At 29.9% G+C, this 23170-nt stretch overlaps 3 protein-coding genes across 6 annotated transcripts; all 3 read right to left on the bottom strand.

The window, feature by feature from the left end:
- Positions 1-1415: 1415 nt before the first annotated feature.
- Positions 1416-3052, bottom strand: LOC145181919 (uncharacterized). Its single transcript, XM_090071694.1, has 2 exons — positions 2824-3052; positions 1416-2408 (listed from the first exon to the last, which is right to left on the bottom strand). The coding sequence occupies exons 1-2, from the start codon at positions 2981-2983 to the stop codon at positions 1552-1554; spliced, it is 1017 nt and encodes a 338-aa protein (XP_089927820.1). The 5' UTR covers positions 2984-3052; the 3' UTR covers positions 1416-1551.
- Positions 3053-8583: 5531 nt separating this feature from the next.
- On the bottom strand, positions 8584-13732 carry LOC145186957 (uncharacterized). 4 transcript variants are annotated; one of them, XM_090071678.1, is made up of 8 exons: positions 13534-13732; positions 10334-10596; positions 10135-10248; positions 9854-10048; positions 9689-9757; positions 9234-9454; positions 8832-8991; positions 8584-8712 (listed from the first exon to the last, which is right to left on the bottom strand). In XM_090071678.1, the coding sequence occupies exons 1-8, from the start codon at positions 13590-13592 to the stop codon at positions 8603-8605; spliced, it is 1191 nt and encodes a 396-aa protein (XP_089927804.1). In that variant the 5' UTR covers positions 13593-13732; the 3' UTR covers positions 8584-8602. The 4 variants fall into 4 exon arrangements, with proteins under 4 accessions (XP_089927804.1, XP_089927805.1, XP_089927803.1 ...); XM_090071679.1 differs by having other exon boundaries at positions 9689-9727; XM_090071677.1 differs by lacking the exons at positions 8584-8712; positions 8832-8991; positions 9234-9454; ... (2 more) ...; positions 10135-10248; positions 10334-10596 and adding an exon at positions 10753-12796.
- Positions 13733-18592: 4860 nt separating this feature from the next.
- Positions 18593-20237, bottom strand: LOC149879126 (uncharacterized). The gene is made up of 2 exons (XM_090071693.1): positions 20009-20237; positions 18593-19631 (listed from the first exon to the last, which is right to left on the bottom strand). Exons 1-2 carry the CDS (start codon positions 20166-20168, stop codon positions 18775-18777), a joined length of 1017 nt encoding a protein of 338 aa, XP_089927819.1. The 5' UTR covers positions 20169-20237; the 3' UTR covers positions 18593-18774.
- Positions 20238-23170: the final 2933 nt, after the last annotated feature.

Genomic DNA, 23170 nt, shown 5'->3' with positions numbered 1-23170 from the left:
ATTTGTTATAATAGGTAAAAAGTAATAGGTTTTAATCGAGTGGCTTTAAACTTGGCTGTCTCTTTGATTCGAAGTGACATGTAAACAAATAAATTCATTTTGGATTCAAAACTTCTACGTGCTTTAGTGAAGACTTCATTAAAATGCTTAAATTTAAAAAGTGCGCGTTCTCGTTCATTTTGTTTATCTAGTTTTTCTCGCTAAACTCGTTTTGGGTTTAAATTGAATACACTTGTAGGCATGTTGGCAGGGTAAGGTCTGTGCTATTTTACAATTTTCACGAAGTCATTTTTTATATTAAGAATTACACGTTTTTTGTTTTGTTTTTTTTTTTGTTTTTTTTTGTAAGAAACGTGTTTATAAGAAACTAGTACTAAAAGCTTCAAAATCTTAAGAAACTATAAGTAAGTTACTTTCGATTTTTAAGTTTTTCGTTAAGAAACTTATTTTATTATCCAGTGGGCATGCATCGTCCGCACGACGTTTTATGGACATCTTACGGACATCTTACGGACGTCTTAAGGACTTATGGACGTCTTACAGACGTCGTGTGGACGATGCATGCCCACTGGGTAAGAGTTCGAGGAATGTTTCCTGATCTGTGTTTTGTTCAGAGACAAATCTGAGGATTATATTACATTAAATGATGTTTGATAGAGTTCAAATAGTTTCAGTTGACAAACTGTAAAAGAGTTTATCTTACTTGCTTTCATGTTTTCAAATTGCATTTTATTTATTTTTTCTCTCTTTTGATAGTGAAACTTAAGAAACTCCTAAGAAATGTTTAGTACTAAATTTGTAAAAAAGCACCCTTAAAATAAGAAACTTTCTAGGAACTAGACCATTCGCTTGGTTTATAAACAAACAAAAAAAAAACAAAAAAAACGTGCTTTTTTTTTGTTGAGAAGCGTAAAAAGTTATGGTAGATAAGAAAAGTTGCCTCGTTTAATCAAAAAAAACATTCTCCAAATTTTGAAGAAAAACTTTTCAGACCGTTTTGTTTACAGCAATTCTGTATATTCTTTTGTGTCCCAAATGGAAGAGCGATCTTCTTTAGGTGACTCTAATTATGGCTTTTTCTTTTTGATTCTTTGATTCGGTGCACTACTCGAGGGAAGGAGGGGGGGGGAGAATATCAATCTGGCATCAGATTATAAAAAGACCTGTTGATGGTATAGAAAATCTTTAAGCTTAAATTTACAGCATTTATAAATAAACTGAATAAATATATTTTATTGGCTTGAATGTTTTATGAGATGACACGGGAGACCGTATTTTTTTGATCGGAAAAGTTGAAATAATTTTAGAAATTTCCTCTAATGCTGTTAATTGAATATTCCTCCAAGGTTGTAAAAAATCTTCTTTGCTTTCATCCCTTTATTTTATATTTTTAAAAACACACAAAAAAAAAAAAATTTACCAAAGGTAATTTTATATTGAACAAGAATGGTCCTATAAGTTACATACCCTTTAAAATTTCCGTTTGAAATATTTGATACGCTCTTCAACACGTCACCCGACATCGTCAACACGTCACCCGACATCGTTTGTTTACTTTTGCAGATATTTAATAGTAGATTCAATAACATGTCGAACAACATGAACAACATCTTCATTGAATCTTGGCATATCGTTTTTAATGCTCTCTATATATTTCCAACGAGCATCTTTTGCTCTTTGGAAGCCTTCATGTATTCCAATACCTCTATTTCCTGTGTCGAGTAGAATGTCTTCTTGATACACCACGTGTTCAGTAACTAAATCATTGAATGAAACTCGATATTTTCTTTTGTGGAAGAAGTTGTTTCCAATCTTTTCAACCTTTTCGTCTATGAAACTTTCTACGTCATAGCTTGAACCCAGTCCGGAGTTAATTTCATTTTCATCTTCGTCTGCACTTCTACGCCATCTTGTTTCACATGTTCCTTGAAATTCTTTCCACATTACTGAGTGAATTTCACAGATTTTCACTGGATTAACTTGATCCAATCTCCAATTCTCTAAAGCACCTTCAAATTCGTACAACAACGAATTAAATCTTTCAAAAATGAAGCTGTATCTTTTTCCAATTTCATACTTTTTTTCCAAAGGTACGTTTTTTGCGACAATCGAGATGTGTGCATCAAATATTGCTAAGGTTAAGAACATTGTTCCGTACTTTATACGGTCCCATTTAAAAATTGAGGGATCATAGCTCCAAGTAAAATCACGAGCAGCATCTTTCATTGTATCAGCAATTATACTGAAACACTGCGATTTTTTTTGTGGATCTTTGTTTTCATTACATTGTAAAAACCCACGACCAATTTTTTGAATATCTTGCTCCATTACACCCAAATCGTCAATGAAGTAATCCACTTTAAACAGTTTCTTTGCGGTGCTTTGTGCAACAGCCCACGCAGATTCATCTAAAAAACCCAATCGATGACTTTAACATACATTTTTGTAAATATATTTGTAAATATAAGCTTTAATTATTCATTTTTTATATAAATATAAGCTTTAATTATTCATTTTTTGTTAATTTCTCATGAAGGGAAATAAAATGTTCGTTAAAAAGAATTTTTCTTCCTTTTCAACGCGGTTTTAGTTTTATTCTCCAAGTAAAGTTTTTGTGTTTGCGTTTCGCAACTTTGAAACAATTAAATGTCGAGGTGGTTTTCATAATATTTTAACAGTAATAAAGTTTTGTAAAAAGACAACCAGGAGTCGATACTAAAATCTTACGCCAGGGTAACACTACAAATACGTACGCATTTTGCTTTACAAGTTCAACCCCTGGTTGCACGACCTGTAGACGAAAAGTTTTAACTGTCAACTTACTTCTGTTAACTGTAAGAAAATACTTGTTAAGTATTTCATGATTTTTTGTGATGTTTCTACTTAAAATGGCATCTTTTGAATCCAAAAATATTTTCTTTAAAGTAAGCTCTTCGCATGAAATAACGCACCACATACAAAAGAAAATACTGATTTTAATCATTTTTTTTTTCTCGTGTCTTTTCGAAAAAGTTATTGCTTTTTTTTTGTTTCTTGAAGGACCTGTTGGGCAAGTTCATTGAAACATAAACTTTAAACGGTTTGCCAAATTGAGTAATGATTGTTTAAAGGCATGCTATGAGTACTCTGTAAACATCCACCGCACTTTTTCATTTTGTTTCAAAACTTTCAAATTATTTGTACAGGTTACGAAAATTTGAACCAATAATGGTTCCAGCAAAGAAGTCATGGAGTTTTTGATAAAAGTTACTTAAACGTGATACAATTTTCTAATTAAAACGTGATTCGATAATCTTCTTATCAAAACATGGCCGATGTTCTTCTAATAAAAAAACGTGGCCGATGTTCTTCAAATAAATAACGCGTAAGATATTCTTATTTAAATATGAATAATATCCTTCTAATTAAAGTTTTTGTAAATTTCGAAAGTTAAGGTTACAGAGTTGAAACATAAGAGATGGACGTGCAACGAGATTGTTTTGTTTTTTTTGTGAACCATGTTCGTTGCGCATCGTAGACGATACTTCGTCTAACTTTTTTTTCCCGTGAATTTTGGGAAGTCAGACGAGAAAACTTTGGTTTTCTCATTTACCAGAACAGATATGTTCCTGCGGCTTTTCTTTGATCTTAGTGAAATATCGTAAAGTTTCGGGGGGTCAATCATGTTGAGCGCCAAAATTTAGTTAATTAAATTATCAGTGCTATTCAGAAGCAGTATAACAAAAGAAAAAGATAATTTAAAGTATGCTTTTAAAATAGTTTGTGATTTTTATTTTTTTTTATTTTTAAAGGATTACGAAAAAGAAGCTTTAAAAGCTCATAGCAATGGCATATTACCCCCGTCATTAAACCTGCAAAACGTAATTATATTTCGACATTATTCATTTTTTTAAATAACCAGACGAATTATCGTCTATGCGCATTGTTACAAACTTTTGTTTTAAACAATAGAAATTAAATTATCGATGGCTCCGCGCAAAATCGGACTATCTGCAATCTCCGCCAAAAACAAAATTGGCATATCTGCAATCTCCGCGTAAAACAAAATTGGACTATCTGCATTTTCCGCCAGCTTTATTTTTGAACTATCTGCATTCTCCGGGCGTTCAAAGTTTTTATTGCATGAAATTATGCGCCTTGTCAAAATGTGATTTCACTACAAATGGCAGATCTCATGAAATAAGTTGTTAATAAGAAGACAGTAATTGCATTATTTTCCATCTATTCCTGAGATATAAATCTGTTTAAGTTTTAACACAAAGTTTCACTTGCCACATTTGATTTTGTTTAGAAGTAATTATTTTAAATAGTTATATGACATATGGTATGTTAATGCAAATGAAAAATTTACAATATTTTTAGAACATCATTTTAGCGGCTAAAATAAGAACAGTCTGCATCTACTTTAATCTCAAGTCTGAACTTATTAAGCGTATACACATCATGAATTGATCAAAGTGTAGCTGATCGCAAAACCAATTTTATGTATTCAAATTTAATTTGAAATTAAAATGCTGCTGGATTAAGAAAACGTTTTACAGTTTTACGAGGCTTATTCGAAACATTGTTTGGTGTTTTTCAAGTTTGTCTATTTTCAACAGAAAAAAAAAAGTAGTGTTACTGTGTTATCTATACTATATAGGTATACTATATAGCATATAGCAGTCAGTCATGTTTTGGTTAAATGTGAAAATAACAAGTTGGTTTGTTTAGCTTACAAAATTAATTAATTCAAGTGTATAATTGCTATCGTCAAATAAAATATGTTAGATCTTAAAAATATGTTAGGACTACAAAATTATAGATGTTTTTAGATAAGTTGTGTTTGTATGTTAAATTATAATTTCTAAAGTTAAAAGTTACCTAAATGTGACTATAATTTAAATTCAAGTAATTAATATTGTCTATTACAAATGTGATAATTTATTATATTGGGTATACTGTAAAAGTAATAAAAGCCTGATATTCAGATCAATGTGCAAGTTAAGGATATGTTTATTTAAAACAGCAGTTTTTTGTTATTTTGTAATTATTCTTTTATAGAAAAAATACAGCTATTTTTGATTGTATCATAGTTATTACTATCATAGTAAAAAAATTACAACCCTTTTTTATATATCATTACATCCCAAAGTCTTGGATATAAAAAAATTATCAAATATAATTGGACCAAAATTGTTTGATCATCACTGCAGTTGAGGTGACATCTGATTAAACCAATGTTTAATGGTTTAGAGCTCAAATCCAACTGAACCTTAGGTTCAGTTTGATTTTGATTCTAATTATTGATAAACCAAGTTTAAGAAAAGTTGGAAACCATAATGTTTAATACTCATGCATGAGTTTTTAACTAGTTTGTGTTCAGTTAAGTGGCATCTCCAAAAAAGAATGGTTTTAAGTAGACAACAAAGAAAACTCCACATAGTTTGATTGCTTAATGAACAAAAATAGGTTAATAACAATAATTTTGTTAGTTACAATCTAGGTTACAATATATATATATATATATATATATATATATATATATATATATATATATATATATATATATATATATATATATATATATATTTATAAATGCGTGTGTGTATATATATGTGTATATATAAATATATGTATGTATATATATATATACATATATTTATATATATACATACATATATTTATATATACACAAAATTATTGTGATATGTGTGTATATATATATATATATATATATATATACACATATCACAATAATTTTGTGTGTATATATATATATATATATATATATATATATATATATATATATATATATATATATATATATATATATATATAAATTAGCAAAAATACTTATCTAATTTTTTCTTTGACAGCTTGTTTTACCATCAGTAGGTTCATCAGGAAGTCTGATGAACCTAGTGATGGTGAAAGATAAGTTTATAAATATATAAGGTTAATATATAACATGTTAACTAATGATTAATTTGTTAACCTTCCTGATTACTTATTGATGGTGAAACAAGTTGTGGAAGAAAAAATTAGATAAGTGTTTTTACTAATTTATTACTGCTCTGCTCTTTAAGACCATTGAGCACTCTATTTATAGAATACGCTAACATAGTATATATATATATATATATATATATATATATATATATATATATATATATATATATATATATATATATATATATATACATACATACACACACACACACAGGGTGTCTGCCAATATTATAAGTTGGATTTCCCTAGCTTTTCCCTGATATTTACCTATTTCTCGTTTAGAAAAATGCTCTTCAACTGCAAAAATATAAACAATAATACAACCCACATTAAATATATCAAGAGAAGTTCATAAAACTATCTGCCAAATAAACTTTTAGATTACGTGAACTATATACAACTTATTTAAGTTATATAAGTTTGATAAAGACTCATCTTTCCTGATTTTTCTAAAATTTAACCTAATTTCTCTGATAATCCCCTGATTATTTTGAAGATATCCGAATTCCCTGGCATTTCCCTGATTTCGCAGACATCCTGTATATATTTATATGCAGATCTTGTGTATAAAGACCACTTAGCAACATTGCAACCTAACATAACAAGAATTTAATTTGATCTAAACTTATTAGTCACAACAACAAGGCTAAATAAAATTGACAAAGTATGTATGATGAATTTAGCAATTAGTATGTAACATAACAATGTTTTGTTACATATGCTATATTATTATTAACAATAACATAAGTTATTTTTAACATATTTATCTTAACTAAAACTACTTGATTACTCACAAACTTAATCAAGTTATGATCAAGGTTTTGTGTTTAAATAATCGCTATTAATAAATGTTTAAATAATCGCTATTATTTAAAAAATTGTAGAATTTTATAAAAAACTTCAAATATTTAAAGAAACACCACCAAAAATTTATGCACCCGAAAAACGCAGATAGTCCAAAAATGTATCTGGCAAAAATGCAGATAGTCCAATTTTGTTTTACGCGGAGATTGCAGATATGCCAATTTTGTTTTTGGCGGAGATTGCAGATATGCCAAATTTGTTTTCCGCGGAGATTGCAGATAGTCAGATTTTGCGCGGAGCCATCGATATGCCAATTTTGTTTTTGGCGGAGATTGCAGACATGCCAAATTTGTTTTCCGCGGAGATTGCAGATAGTCCGATTTTGCGCGGAGCCATCGTTATATTAAAGCCTGTCGGATTCGTCGAAAGTTTTTGGTCTCGTCTAACCAGTCACATCAACTTCCTTTTAGTTATTCAAGATAACAGCAATAAAACCATGTTTTAAGTTTAATTTTATATAGATAGACATTCTTAATTTTTTAAGAAATAACGCTGAGGATGATATAGAAATTGAGATCATTTACTTAACTCCTTTAGTACATGTATAACTAGAGATATAATAAATAATACAAAATATTAACTAGTTTTCTAGCTACCTAGAGCACAATGGTTTAATGCCCAGGGAACTACTCCATCGACTATATTGCTGTAGACTACCAGTTTATGAATATTATAGAATTTTCAATTTTTATGCTTAACAACAGAAATATATACAGTTATGGATAAATAACTTATAGATAAAATGAATATAGATATAACAAAGAAAAAAATTATTTTTTACAGTTTTAAAGAATTTAGTAAAGCCAATTTATGGCAAACCGCAAGAATAGTTAAGCATTTAATATTAACGTAGGATGATTTACCATTATATATAATAAACTAATATTTATTTGACAAAAACAGATGGGTAATTATATGCTAATTATGACAAATGAAATCGTCTATTGACAAGTATAACTAATTAATTAAAATTAGCTGCAGTGTCACTTAATGAGTTTTATTTGTCAATAGACGAAATAATATGCGAGATAATTGTAAATTTGAATAACTTTTTAAAAGGTTTTGCTTTATCAAATGAATTTTTAAAAAGCCCATCAGAAAATACACCTATAAAAAAATAATGCATAGTGCAATATATATTATGAAGCTTATTTTATTTAAGCTTTTTTATATTTCACTACACTTTTTTTAGCCATTTTAAAATTATCCTCATAGGTTTATTTTGTAATTGACAGACTTTGTTTACACGAAAAAAGTTCCAAAATTTACAAATGTTTATCTTAAAAAAATGTTGAAAAATCTGTTCGTGCCGACAAGTAATTTCCTTAACCTCAGTGTAATTTGTTTAGTAAAATTTAGAGTTTGTCGGAAACTCGCATGGCTCGCTGATTTCTGCGGCCCCTTTGATGTAAAACAATGACTTCCCAGTGGGCATTTAGACGTCCATTGACGTCCAAATTGGACCTTGGACGTCCATTTTGGACGTCTAATGGACGTCCAAATGAAACACCTTTCGTCCGTCCATAGCGGACGTCCAAAGACGTCCTTTTTAGACGTTTTTTGGACGAATTAAGACGTCTGGCGGACGTCCAAATTCGACCAAAATTGACTTCTCATCAAACGTATGGTCGTCGTTTTTAGGCATGACACCGAAATCTTGCAATAATATCTTTTTTCAAGTTTAAAATTTATTTGTTTAAATGTTATAATACATACTATAATAAAAAAAAATTAAAGAACTTTTATATTATTTAATTCCTTCTTTTTGCAATTTCGGCATAGCACGTTTTAACAAGTCGCCAACAAGTGTCTCAATATTGCCCACGTCAAAACCATCTTTTTCTGAGATGAGTGCTTCTAAAACAAGCAAAATTTAGAACTTTTTTTCAAATGTTATTATGACTTTTTTGTTCTTTATAACAAAACTTAATAAAAACTTTAACTTCATTACAATGTAATTAGGTATGTAAACTAACTTTTCAAACATTTGTATAACGTTGTGGCCACAAATTTTCGTTTTCCTTTTATCCCATCTTTACTGAAGCAGCTTTGCAAAGATTGTGTCATTATGCTGTCTAACACATTTTTAACGAGTCGACGTGGCGTTGAACCACCAACACCCCTAATCTGTGTAATCTAGAGACAATAAAAACTTTAGTTAAAAAAAAAGCAAACTAATCTCAATCCTGTAAAAGACAAAAATATTGCATTGTAAAATAAAAACAATTGTAAATACAAATAACATTGTAAATAAAATTGTAAACTTCTAAAAAAAAATTAAGCTTTTTTAGTTTTGAGTTGTGTTTTTATAGGCAACATTTAAAACCATTGATTAAATTTACTTTTCTATGAGGAGAAAAAAAAAACTGACAAACTACCTTTCGAAACCTAGCTGCTTTACTGGAGTTTAATGCATTTTCTTCCTCATCAAACTTTTCTATTGTATCTATTGGTTCTGTTAAAATATCGGCATTTACGAACCCACTGTGCCCCTCATGATTATTTTCAAGTAGCTCAAGACGATCAAGGATTTTCTTTTGATTCTCCTTAACTTGATCAAATTGACTAGTTAATTCCATGAAAATTGCATATTGAAATTCTGAAAAGAAAAGCGAAAATTTAATTAAATATTTAATTTGTGATTTTCCAAAATTGACAAAATATTTATTATTAATTACGACTTTTGAATTAGATTTAATTAGATTTAATTATATGGCAATAAATTCTTAATTCTGAAACTAAAATGAATTAAAAATATTATTATCAATATAATACAAAAGAAATGAAAAACAACATTGATAAAATATTGACAAGTATATACAAAAGTACTCACGCTTGCTTGACATTTCCTTGAAAGAAACTCCGCCATCGCCTATATTTGAATGTTTTTTTTTTAAATTACCTGTTTTAAAATCAAGTTGAAAATATAGTTAAACTTTTATTTTGAAAATATAGTTAAAATATATATATAGTTTTTCTTTAAATATAACTTCATAACCTGTATTTGAACATTTATTGCTCAGCTTATGAGTAAATCCACTGCTCATAGGTTCATTAGAATTAAAAATGTCTAGCTCTGGACTGGGTGTTCGAACTTCTTTTGATTTTCTAAAAGGTTTTCCAACATTTTTCTTAATGAAATCAGGTGGAAAATCAGACAACAAACTTGGAGCTTGTGCTGCTTTCAGTTTTTCTAATGTAAAAAAAATAATAAAGTTGAATTAAATACTAATCAAACAAATAGTTTTTCTGGAATACCTTTACATAAAACTTTGTCACCTTTATTTGAATATCTATCGTTCAGATTATGAGAAAATCCACTGTTTACAGGTTCATTAGAATTAAAAATGAAGTCTAGCTCTGGACTGGGTGCTCGAACTTCCTTTGATTTTCCTTATGGTTGAAAAAAAAAAATTATTTATACACTCATAATATTTTTTTATCAAGATAAATTATATTAATTATAAAAAATATAAACCGTGATTTTCTGACTCATCTTCTGTTTGAAATTGAAGCATCTGGTTGCATGTCTCCAATGTTCCAGCTTCTAAAATACATTCAATAAACTCGTACTCTTTCCAGCCTGGTTCCGGAACAGCCCACTCAGAAATATAAGTTCCAAGAGTTTTGTATCCTTTGGGTGGGAAGTAAACAATACATTTGTCTAAACTAACCCAATGAGAAGGAACCACTGTCTTGGTTGGAAGACCTTTTTCAGTTATAACAACAGTACTAAAAAGCCTGCAAATAAAATAAGGACTTAATGAACAAATCAAAAGTGCATACACATTAAATTAGTCGTAAACCTCTTTTTACTTTTTTTAAATTAGAAACATAAGCCATTCAATTTTGATTTCTTATAATCACATTTTTAAATTCAGATTTTATAAGTTTTATAAACAGATTAATAATAAAACCAAAGTCAGTATATTTAAATAAATCTATTCTCATAAAAAAGGTTTAGAAATAGAAAATTTTAATATAAATTAAATAAAAGTTTATTAAGTTGTTTTTTTTTCAGCCCAAATTTACACAATTTAGCAAGGGTATGATAACTTGATCATTTCCATGTGCTAAGCAAACACATTTTCTCCATTTTATATTTGCATAAGTTAGTTGATTTGACCAAAGTGTATCTTTTCTTATCAGATATATTTGAAGAGTCTTAGAAAAAACAAAATCTTCAAAAAAATTATCTAGTTCACTCTTTTTGTACATCTTGCATACTAATCTACCATCAGGCAAAATGTTATTCACAAAGCATATACAATCTTGAGTATTAAACCAAGAGTTAGTAGGACCATTAAACTTGGTAATAGTAATTGTTTTCTCAGAGTAAGTATCTTTTAATTCGTGAAGCCTTTTAACTATTTCTTTTAATGGATTCTGTTTACCACGTACCAATCCTTTTAAGGTTTTCAAATAATTTTCAAATTGAAAACATGAAAAAACATCAAGAGAAGATTGAAAAAATTCAACATCATCAGTAAGATGCTTGAGGTTATGTATATTGTATACAGTGAAAGTATCACCATAATGCTCATGTGCATTAGTAACAAAATAATTTAAAAGTTGCCTTGCTGAATTTAGATAACTGCATCGTAAGATGGTTTCCTCTTCACATAGCATGCGTATTGCAAGGGCTAAACTCAAAAAATGTTTGTACTTTTTTGGTTCCAGAACACCCTTTAGTACAACAATGCCTGTGTATAGAAGAAAAGTTCTAAATTCAGTAGCCTTCCATCGATTAACTTCAGTTAGTTCACGTGGTTGTCTCGCAAAGTCTGAAGGTAATTTTCCTTTCAGTTCACTTAAACGATGAGATATCTCTATCAGATCTGCAGAAGCCAATCTTCCTGAAAATATCTGTGGATATCCTCCTTTTAAATACAATAAAATACGACGCATTACTCCTAAACAAACTAGATGCATATAGTCCAATGGAAACTGTTGAACAAGATCTAGTTGTTGAATTTCATACAATGGAGTCACAAAATGCTGATGAGATCTGTTTTCATTATCTAGTTGAGCATACTGACCCGAACGTAACCCATAATCAGTTCTTTTTGAAATCAAATTACTATTAATTGTACCATAAACTATACGACCTTTAATAGACACACCAGCCTCATCACATCACTCACAGGCATGGTAACCACTATGTTGTACGATACCCTTTAGAAGACTGCGAGCAGGCGAATCGCATGGAATTGCAAAGATTGAGACATAATAGGATTTACCACATAAAATAACTGTTTTATTATGCAGCTCTTTTAGCTCATGTGCAAAATTGGTCAAAAACTCAATAGGATTTGGTTTTTTCTGACCACCATATAAGGCAACAGTAAAAGATTGAAAAACAGAAAATTGAGATGTAATAGGCCATAACTGGTATCCCGATGATTTAAAAATAGGGAGACCATCTACATTAAAGAGTAGCTTAATTTCATCACAGTTATATGCACTGTGCTTTAAAATTGTTTCAAGGCCTTCCTTTATGCCAAGGTATTTATATTCACCTTCATTCATTTCGGTTGTATCAACTTTGTTTAATGTTCCTAAAACTGTCCTTGAATCTTTTGGAAGTTGGTGCCCATGATTTCTCAAAATTGATAACAAGTCATTAACACATTCTCGTGTAGTTTGATGTTTTAATGCCCAAATACGAATGTCTTTTAATAATGATTGACTATTATCCGTTAACTCACAAAATTCATTATCTGAAGGATAAATAAAACTATCAAAACTTTGCAAAACATTTATTTCGGGCTGATGATCACAATCTGATTCATTCTCACTTTCTGATTGCAACAAACAACCACAATTAAAAGTTTTTATAGCTAAGTTTTCACTAAAATTTGAATCATTTGTTGGGGAATCAATAGATTGTGAAATTGCATACACATGACTACGGTTATTACGCCAGTTAGTTATACGCTTCCTGAAAAAACACTTTATAAATAATAAAATTGTGTAAAATACACACATAAAAAAACTGATATAAATAGAGATAAGGTGGTAAATTTATTTTACTCAATTTACAACTAATATTTTTTATTATTAAAAACTTTTTCATATATGTATATGTGTGTGTCTTAATATATATATATATATATATATATATATATATATATATATATATATATAATTTATTATTATACAGTTGAAATGAAAATTTAACAAAAGATGAAGTTGAAATTAGTTGAAATTTGAAACACTTTTAGAATTAAATATACATCATTTAAATTAGATATATCTTTTGAATCTTACCTCAAGGACTCCTAGAATTAAGATTACCAGAGAATACTATTATATATTTTTAATAGATACTTTAAAATTTCAAGGAGGGAAAAAAACATGGAAGCTGTATTTAAAACACGTAGACAACCTAAAGGTATTTTAGTCTACTGGATTTAAATATTTATACATAAACTATATCATATAGTTTTATTATAGATATTTTATTTTAATAGAATAATATATCTGTAGATATTTTAATTTAGAGCTTAATCTAGAGATTAAAATATCTACAGATATATTAGTCTATTAGATTATAGTAGTATCTAGATACTACTTAAAATATATTTTTATATACTATACATTTATGTAGTTTTTCAACTAGCATTTATAATAAATGCTAATAAATTCGGCTTTGTTTTACTCAAAATATACTTGTACCTTTGATATTTTTCACTTGAATCTCCTTGAAATCTTTTCGCATACGTTTTGCGTTCCATTATTTAACTTTTCAGGTAGACAGAATGATCAACTGTAAGTAATGTATAGTGTAGAAAGACAGAGTAGGCAACTGTAACAAGCAATATTGCAACTTGCACGCTGTTATATAACAGCTACTCAAAAACACAATTACAATGGCGGTTAATAGTTCGCGCAAGCGTGTTAACACTTTCGACGTCCGTAGACGTCCAAATTAAAAATTAAGACGAAGTTCGACTAATTTGGACCTCCAAGGACGTCTAATTTGGTCGCGGAAATCCGGACCAGATTTGTTCGTCTTTGGACGTCCTAGGACGTCAAATGCCCACTGGGTTGCACGTCTATCTCTTACACATCCATGGTTGAACAGACCTTTTCATAATTAAGCGGCAATCATGAAACACGTGGTGCAATGTTTTTCTCGAGAGGGTAAAATTGTAAACAAAGTAGTGAGAACGCTTTACTCATTTTTTAAAATTTATTTCAAATAAAATAGTTAATTTTTTGGATATACATCATTGAAAGTAGTTTTTATCATGCCACTTAAGAATTACGAAGATTTTCTGAATATATCTGTTAAACAGCTTGTTAGTTTTTTTAACTGTTCGTGGGCTAAGTACAACTGGACGTAAAGTCGAGCTCATTGCTAGGTCATTTACTGCAATGGAATTAAATATAGAAGTTAAAGAAACAGCTGAAGAACAGGAGAAAAACCCTAAACAATCATATGCGGGCAAATAAAAAGCTTTAGATCTAATTGACCCAAACTCTCTTCCTGTAGAAAACAGAAAAGACTTAATAGCTGAGTGGCCTTGTATGACAATGGAGAATATTTTTTCGTATATCCTTAAAGAAAAATACTTTAATTCGGAATATATATTCATCCTCACTAATAGGATCAAATGGACGATTTATACTTGAATTATGGTATTTAAACTCTAGAAAAACGCACTTTTCACATTTAATGAGTTATTTCTAAAGTTTTTGACTAAACCATTAAACAAATGAGACTTCTTTTCAAAGCTTTTTAGTGATTTGTTTGGTGATTTATTTTAATTTAGAAATGAACATTATAACATTCGTGGAATGGTTGTCTAAACCACGTACAGTAAATCTAGCACCCAATTTTTTTTCAAGGTTGTCAGCAATTTTTATAGATAAACATTTTTCAGAAATTATGACTTCTGGAATGGCTTGAACAATGTAAGCAATTTATTTTTTAACTATATTATCATAAATGCAACTATTCTTTTGTACAAGCTCCCTTATTTGTCAGCGTTGAAATTCTCTCCACTCTGTTTTTGCCTACGTTTTGTAGGCAAAATCAGAGTGGAGAGAATGCCATCTACTACCGTCACGCATTCACAAGATATTTTTGTTTTATCGTACAGAGATTTTAAAGCCTTAAAAGAATCAACACCGCCATGTTGAACCTTATTTAACAGGATATTGATGGTAAAGAGAGGTTTTTAAAAAAAAGTTTGTAGGCCTACAATCAACTTTATCTTAAAATTAATGTATACTAATTTTTGCAGAATGTGGTAGTTTGCCTCAGGACATGTAAAGCTCTCTATCTTTAATCACATATAAAATAGTGCTATGATTTTCTGACGTATTGTTTCTACTATTAAAAGGAAAGTTGTCTAGCATACTACTTATGGTGAGTTTTGCATTGGGTACTTTACCATACCGACTTCGTGATTGAAGTGTTAACCCTTTGGTATCAAAAATGTGAGTATAGTAGGCAGAGATTTGTCTCTTACAAAACAGCATATAATGAAATTAGCCATGGCGTTTTTATTTTCCGTTAATGACGAATGATAATGATTAAAGTAGAAATTTCTATCAATAATTTAAACACTGTTTTACACAAAGACACTATGGTGAAAGACGCTGCTTATTTGTAGACCGTACTTATCCAGACTTACAGTTTTAATAAAGTGGTGATGGTAAAGTTGGCGCACAATCACTCAGGATGATAAAAAAAACGGCAAAAATTCAATAGAACTTGATAAAACTTATAAACAAACATATTTCATATGAAAATAATAGTTTTTTGAGTCAAAGAATTCAAATTTGTAAACAAAATTATTTTTTACGCGGACCTTTGACGCGTACATCGAGTGCATACGCGTTCACGCACGCGTAAGGTTTGTTTGCACGCGTAAAAAATAGTTTCAAATAAAATTTTAGAATTTTCAAGCCAATTCACAACATTTTGGTAATTTTTTTTCTAGTTGATTTTTGCATGCTTCTGGCAGAATTTCCATCATTTATTTCAGCTGCTACTATTGGTATTGTATTACCATCTACATAAACACAGCTATAGCAATATTAGCGTTAAAAATTGAAATCAGAGGAAAAAAAATATTTTTAGGATAGTACTTAACGTTTCTCATTAAAATATCGTGCAAGAAGGAGATAAAAAAGTGTCCAAGGGCTAAGCTTTTGATCATTTAATATTTATCGCCGAGGTCACTATTCAATTCTAATGCAAGAGTTTGCTTTACATTCATATTTAAAGGAAAGATTTTATCCGAAGTGTCTTTAACTTTTTTGATCTATAAAACATTTGACTTTTTTTAAAAAGTGTAATTCTCGCAGAGACTAATAATAGAGCATGATGTTCAACACCTAATTTTTTTATTTTTTCTCTTTTCCTTTGCTCTCCAAGGACCACCCATTGTTTATGAGGTTTTCCAGAACCAAAATGGCTTCTTGGTCACAAGATTTTATTGAAGCCATTGGTATTCTTTTTCTATAAATGAATCATAATTTCTACCACATTTTTTTACTTTTTTCTTCACTTTTGAAATAAATGTTGCTAAAGTAGTCTTTATCTATGTTCTTTTTTCTAACATCTTCAAATTTATTTGATTTCGTCATGTAAATCCTTCCATAATCCTAATTTATCCACTCCTAATTCACGTATATTCGGGATAAGATATAATCTTTTTGTTATCGTTTTTAAGAATCCTCAAATTAACAAAATCATTAATATATATCAGAAACATTTTTGAGTACTCTATATAATTTTCACATTACGCTGCTTAACATTTTATTTTATTATTTCTTTGACAATTATCACATTAAGCTTCCTTAGATGTTTAAGTAAATAATGTTACTTGTAGATTTACAGAAAATACCGAAGTTTTTAAGTAAAGCTGTTTCAAGTATGTAGTACTTATCGAATTATTTATAATTATCATTATTCATAATTATTTATAATTATCGCTATTCATAATTAACAATAAACATTTTAACAAATTTTTTAAGTAGCATATGATGACAAAACTATGTTTTTTGAAACTATATTTGATGTTTTGATGTTGCAGTTTGTTTTCCAACCATTTGAAGCAAAACCTTTAGATCTTCAGATACTGTGTAATCTAAGGATGAAATGTTTAGCTTATCTACTAAAACAAGTAAAAAACACAAATTCAAGAAATACAAATGTCAATGAGCCCATAAAAACCTTGTTTTCCGCCATTTTCATTTGTTTTGATATAATAAACTACTGTTAAAAAATGGCGGAAAACAATGTTTTTATGGATTCACTGACATTTATATTTCCTGAATAGCTCCCTATACCGCAGGTGATCGCATAAATCGCTCTATATTCTAAAAGTAAAAGTGTTGATTAACTGAAAAAAAATATATATCTGCTTGGAACTCGGTGGAACATTTTTTTAACTGGTATTTAAAATAAAAAAGTATTCATATATTCTATATTATTTTAGAAAATTCTTCTCATTTGAACAAAAAAAATCAGATCGGAATTTTTTTTCAATATATATTTTGAAATAAAAAAAATTAAAAGATTATCTTAAAAGTAAATATAGACTTTTATTTAGATTTAAAAGTCTAAAATTTTTTGCTTCTTTTAACCATAAAATATAAAATGTAAGTTTTATGAAAAAACTGTTTTTACTTTTTAAATAAGTAATCATTGTAATTTATTATTATTAAAAAAAAGGGCACTATATTTACAAAAAAGTTGTTAGGGGTTTACTGCCATTTTTTTGTTGTTTTGAGTCACTGTGAAAAAAGAAGAAAAGCCGGGCGCAGTAGAAAGGAAAAAATGAATTTTCAGCAGATTCAAAGTGCCCCCTTTCCAGTTAATGAGCACCCCTTAATCCATCCACATTAACAATTCTAGAAATCCCTTCTCTAAGAAAGCTAATGCACTTTTTTTCGTTCATAAAAAAATTAATAAGAACTTATTTCAATCAAGGACATGGTCTTGTGGTAGCTGAGTGTGAGTTTCTGCATAACATTAAAAAAAAATTGTTGATTTTTCTTTTAAAGTATTTTTTTATACAAAATATTTATTTCTTCTTTTGTTGAGTCTTTCTTTCCTTTTGAAACTTTGTTTAATTTTCCCTTTTTTCCTCCTTTAATTTTTTTTTTTTTTTTGCACTTTTTGATTCTTCTTTTTTCTCCTTCGGATATGGAAAAGGTGTAGGTGGAGCAGTAAGTGAAAGTGATAAGTGAAGCGTAACTATGTGGCATAACATGGCTTCTTTTAAATAATAACATGCCTCTTTTAAATTAAAGGTTTTCTAAGATTGTTTAGAAAAATGGTATTAACTGCAAAAAGTATAGATTTACTTGCATTTAATTGCAATCTTTATGACTACTTGAGCCCAATTTGAATTTAGCTAGCAATGTAGGAAACAGCTTGGTTTGTCGTGGAGCATCGAGACACGATGAGTAAGTCTTAAAAAAAGAATTTTATCTTTCACAGTATTTTTGTTCTGTAAGATCCACGTTCAAACTCTTTAAAATGTTTAACTACAATGTTCTGTAAGATCCATGTTCAAACTCTTGAAAATGTTTAACTACAATGTTCATACCGCATTTTGTTGATTTGAAGCTTGTTACAAAAAATAATAACTGTATTTTGAATACGAATGGTGTTCGCTGACTAGCGTAGCCGCAATTTTATGTTTGCGTGGTGGATACTTTGATGCAGCGCACAACTCGGGGGAGGGAGGGGGGAAATTAATCTTGCATCAGATTATAAAAAAGATCTGTTGCTGGTATAGAACATCTTTAAATTTATATACAACTTTTTTACGGCTACGTGTTGAAGAGGGCATCAAATATTCGTTTGAAATATTTGATGCGCTTTTCAACACATAACTCGACATCTTCAACACGTCACCCGACAACTTCAACACGTCACCCGACATCGTTTGCTCACTTTTGCAGATATTTAATAGTAGATTCAATAATATGTCGAACAACAAGAACAACATCTTCATTGAATCTTGGCATATCGTTTTTAATGCTCTCTATATATTTCCAACGAGCATCTTTTGCTCGTTGGAAGCCTTCATGTATTCCAATACCTCTATTTCCTGTGTCGAGTAGAATGTCTTCTTGATACACCACGTGTTCAGTAACTAAATCATTGACTGAAACTCGATATTTTCTTTTGTGGAAGAAGTTGTTTCCAATCTTTTCAACCTTTTCGTCTATGAAACTTTCTACGTCATAGCTTGAACCCAGTCCGGAGTTAATTTCATTTTCATCTTCGTCTGCACTTCTACGCCATCTTGTTTCACATGTTCCTTGAAATTCTTTCCACATTACTGAGTGAATTTCGCAGATTTTCACGGGATTAACTTGGTTAAATCTCCAAACTTCTAAACCAACTTCAAAATCGAACAACAGCGAATTAAATCTTTCAAAAATGAAGCTGTATCTTTTTCCAATTTCATACTTTTTTTCCAAAGGTACGTTTTTTGCGACAATCGAGATGTGTGCATCAAATATTGCTAAGGTTAAGAACATTGTTCCGTACTTTATACGATCTGTTTTAGAAATTGAGGGATGAAAGTTCCAGGTAAAATCACGAGTTGCATCTTTCATTGTATCAGCAAATATGCTGAAACACTGCGATTTTTTTTGTGGATCTTTGTTTTCATTACATTGTAAAAATCCACGACCAATTTTTTGAATATCTTGCTCCATTACACCCAAATCGTCAATGAAGTAATCCACTTTAAACAGTTGCTTTGCGGTGCTTTGTGCAACAGCCCACACAGATTCATCTAAAAAACCCAATTGATGACTTTAACATACGTTTTTGTAAATACATTTTTAAATATATTTGTAAATATAAACTTTAATTATTCATTTTTTGTTAATTTCTCATGAAGGGAAATAAAATGCTCGTTAAAACGCGGCTTTAGTTTTAATCTCTATGTAAAGTTTTTGTGTTTGCGTTTCGCAACTTCGAAACGATTAAATGTCGAGGTGGTTTTCATAATATTTTAACAGTTATAATAAAGTTTTCTAAAAAGACAACCAGGAGTCGATACTAAAATCTTACGCCAGGGTAACACTGCGAATACGTACGCAATTTGTTTTACAAATTCAACCCCTGGTTGCACAATTTGTAGACGAAAAGTTTCAACTGTCAACTTACTTCTGTTAACTGTAAGAAAATACTTGTTAAGTATTTCATGATTTTTTGTGATGTTTCTACTTAAAATGGCATCTTTTGAATCCAAAAATATTTTCTTTAAAGTAAGCTCTTCGCATGAAATAACGCACCACAAACAAAAGAAAATACTGATTTTGATCATTTTTTTTTTTTTCTCGTGTCTTTTTAAAAAAGTTATTGCTTTTTTTTTTTGTTTCTTGAAGGACCTGTTGGGCAAGTTCATTGAAACATAAACTTTAAACGGTTTGCCGAATTGAGTAATTATTGTTCAAAGGCAGGTGAATGAGTGTTCTGTAAACATCCACCGCACTTTTTCATTTTGTTACATTAGGGAGGGGAGAGGGGGAGTATTTGTATGTTTCTACAAGAAAGAAACAAATAGAGTTCAAGGAAAAATCGGAAGCAAACATCTTTTTTCAAATGCATTCGCAAGATTTTTATATAATTCATGTTCTGAATTAGCCGGTTAAGTATAATACATTTGGAGCAAAGGTACACAACGTGTTTGCATTAAGACAGTAGGGAATTTTATTTTAAAAAAATGCAATTTGAATGAAAAATAAAAACATATTTTTATTTTTATTTTATTTATCTTATAAATATATCAAGAAAACGCAAACATGAAAACGAGAAAATATATGCAAGTATTTATGTACATTATAATTATAATGTTAATTATAATTATTTTAAGTTGTACATTTAACAATCTATGCTGAATTTTTGAAAAACTCTGCTAAACTACTTTTTCTGATTTTGATTGACTTTGCGCTCGAGGTTTTTGCTTCAAGAGTCTTTTCAATTTTTCCTCTTCAAGTTTTTATTTTTCAGGTCTGTGAGTATTTTAGACTTTCCTCTTTTTCTTCCCTTGTTAGTTAGCTTTTGCCCTTCATCTTTGGAATAGGAATAGATCTTTTCTGGACTTAATGAATTTTTTGATGTTCCTAGTAGAGAATTATCATGTGCATCAGATTGTAATTCTTCTCTATTTGTTGTAACAGCTATAACACGAAGTTTTTCTCCAACCATTGTTTTTGAATCAGGGCGATCTGTTACATGTTCAAACTCAAAATCATTTTCAGAAAAAATTAATCTACAAAATGGCCAGTTAAAGTGTTGATAAATGCTATTATGATATTTTTAATGAAAATGTTTGTAAATATGTTTTAATAGCAGGTAAAGCAAAGCAAGTAAAGCAGGTAAAGCAAGTAAAGCAGGCAAGTTGTAAATGATTAGAATTTTACAAGGATTATTTAGCATCCAATCATTAAAAACAATTTCAATTTCCCTTTAATTGGCCCATATAATTCTACATCAAAAGGTTGTGGTCAATGTGTACAGTGCGGTGGGTATGTTTCAAATACAATTCCATTCTCTCTGGAAAACATAACTGCTTCAAATCGGCAAAGGATTCATGATTGTCTAGTTAATGTGTTTCTGGATATGCTTCAAAAACTTCAATGAAGCAAACACCATTCTCCAACCAGAAGGGTTTGTTAGTCCTAAGTTTGGGGCAACTCCAAGAAATTGGGAAACTTAGTTATTCGACTTTTATAAACAAAATTGATGTCATATTGAATTGAAACTCAAGTAGTTCATTTCAATGGTTGTTATTTACGAATTCTGGAAAAATTGTAATTGTTTTTTAATCCTAACTATAAGAAACTCTTAGAAAATAAAAAATCATGGCGGGAAAAGAAAAAATAAAAAGATTTGATTTATAACCATTTAACTAAATCATTCTGATTTAGCGATCGTTGAGGGCATTAAAATTTTAGGAAATGCATGGGAGACTTTTGAATTTCACAGAAAAAAAGAAGCAATTGAGATCCATTATTTTATTTCCAAGTTGTTCATATTCTCGCAATAAACATGGAAATCACGGCGAGAAATCTGTTTTATCACGGTGGGATTTTCTGAAATGATCCTTGTTAACAAAGCTTACATCTTTAATTTACTTTTAGAATTCAAATTATGTTTCTCCATTATCATTGATGATGCCATGTTCTTTACTTTTTTTACTTTTCTATTGCAGAAAATTTGAGAAATTTGGTGAATAAGCAGCATAGAAATTAAGACCTGGCCTGCATCTTCAAGCTCTTTTTGTCATCATTATACACTCATACACTATTAAGATGGTAATAGAGAATTATCGTTCCTACTTACTTATTTTTGGGTAAACCTGTTTAATGAAAAGGTGTTTGAAATGTGAGACTATGGGGTGTTCGAAACAGGTCATTGCAAAATGTACTTGAAATCATATTCGTGGAACAACATGAGAGTAACAAACAACATGGAACAAACAACACAGTGATGGAATTAAATTAGTGATTTAGTGTCTCATATTATTGCACAATGGCTGTTCAATACCCTATGAGCAGGAATCCCGTGCATGGCAAAAAATATCGTTTTCATCTGGGAAGTAGAAGACTTTCTTTCCCCAATTTCGAAACCATAATTGATCTCAACTGGAATGCGATTCTCGATAGCCTCCTCCACCAGATGAGTGCCATTCTAGATACATGCTTCCTCTGCATCAAGATTATCATTAGCCACCTCCACCACATGATTCTCTATAGCTGCTGAGATATGAACTCGATCCTTAATACCTACTTCCACCAGAACACAATGCTCTAAATTGCACGCAGTGGTCTCAACTTTACCACTTTTAACATAGAAAACCTGCAGACAAATGCAATAAACTGAGACAAAATTTTCTATTTCTAAATGCATTCTTAAAAAAAAGTGTTATGAGTTTCAAAAAAATTTAACCTGATAGAATGAATTTGCGGAACTTTAAATATTGGAGAAAATTAGAACGGGTCTTTGCTGGCTTCCATTTCTGCAGAGGGATCTAGAACCACCCTCTGTCTTCTTTGACAGTCAAAACGTTCACAAAATCTGCTGCACTCTAAATATGCACCCCACGCGAAAGAATCTCACTCCACACCTTCCATTTCACATTCCCCCCTCCCCCCCAATGCCATTGAATGCCCCTTTGCATTGGCCAGTAGAAAAGTAATTCCAGGCAATAGATACTCTCAGAGCGCATGACAGTTTGGAAACTGCGTTGACAATGAAACTTTTTTTAAATTCTAATGCTGTCCTATCTGTGAAGAACACCACCTCAGACTTATCCTTTAGGGC

This window comes from Hydra viridissima, unplaced genomic scaffold, assembly GCF_058129835.1.
Source record: "Hydra viridissima isolate aposymbiotic clone 2 unplaced genomic scaffold, HvirCarnegie_v1 scaffold_14, whole genome shotgun sequence".
In the NCBI taxonomy this organism is placed as follows: domain Eukaryota; kingdom Metazoa; phylum Cnidaria; class Hydrozoa; order Anthoathecata; family Hydridae; genus Hydra; species Hydra viridissima.
This window is presented reverse-complemented; position numbering and strand designations above follow the sequence as displayed.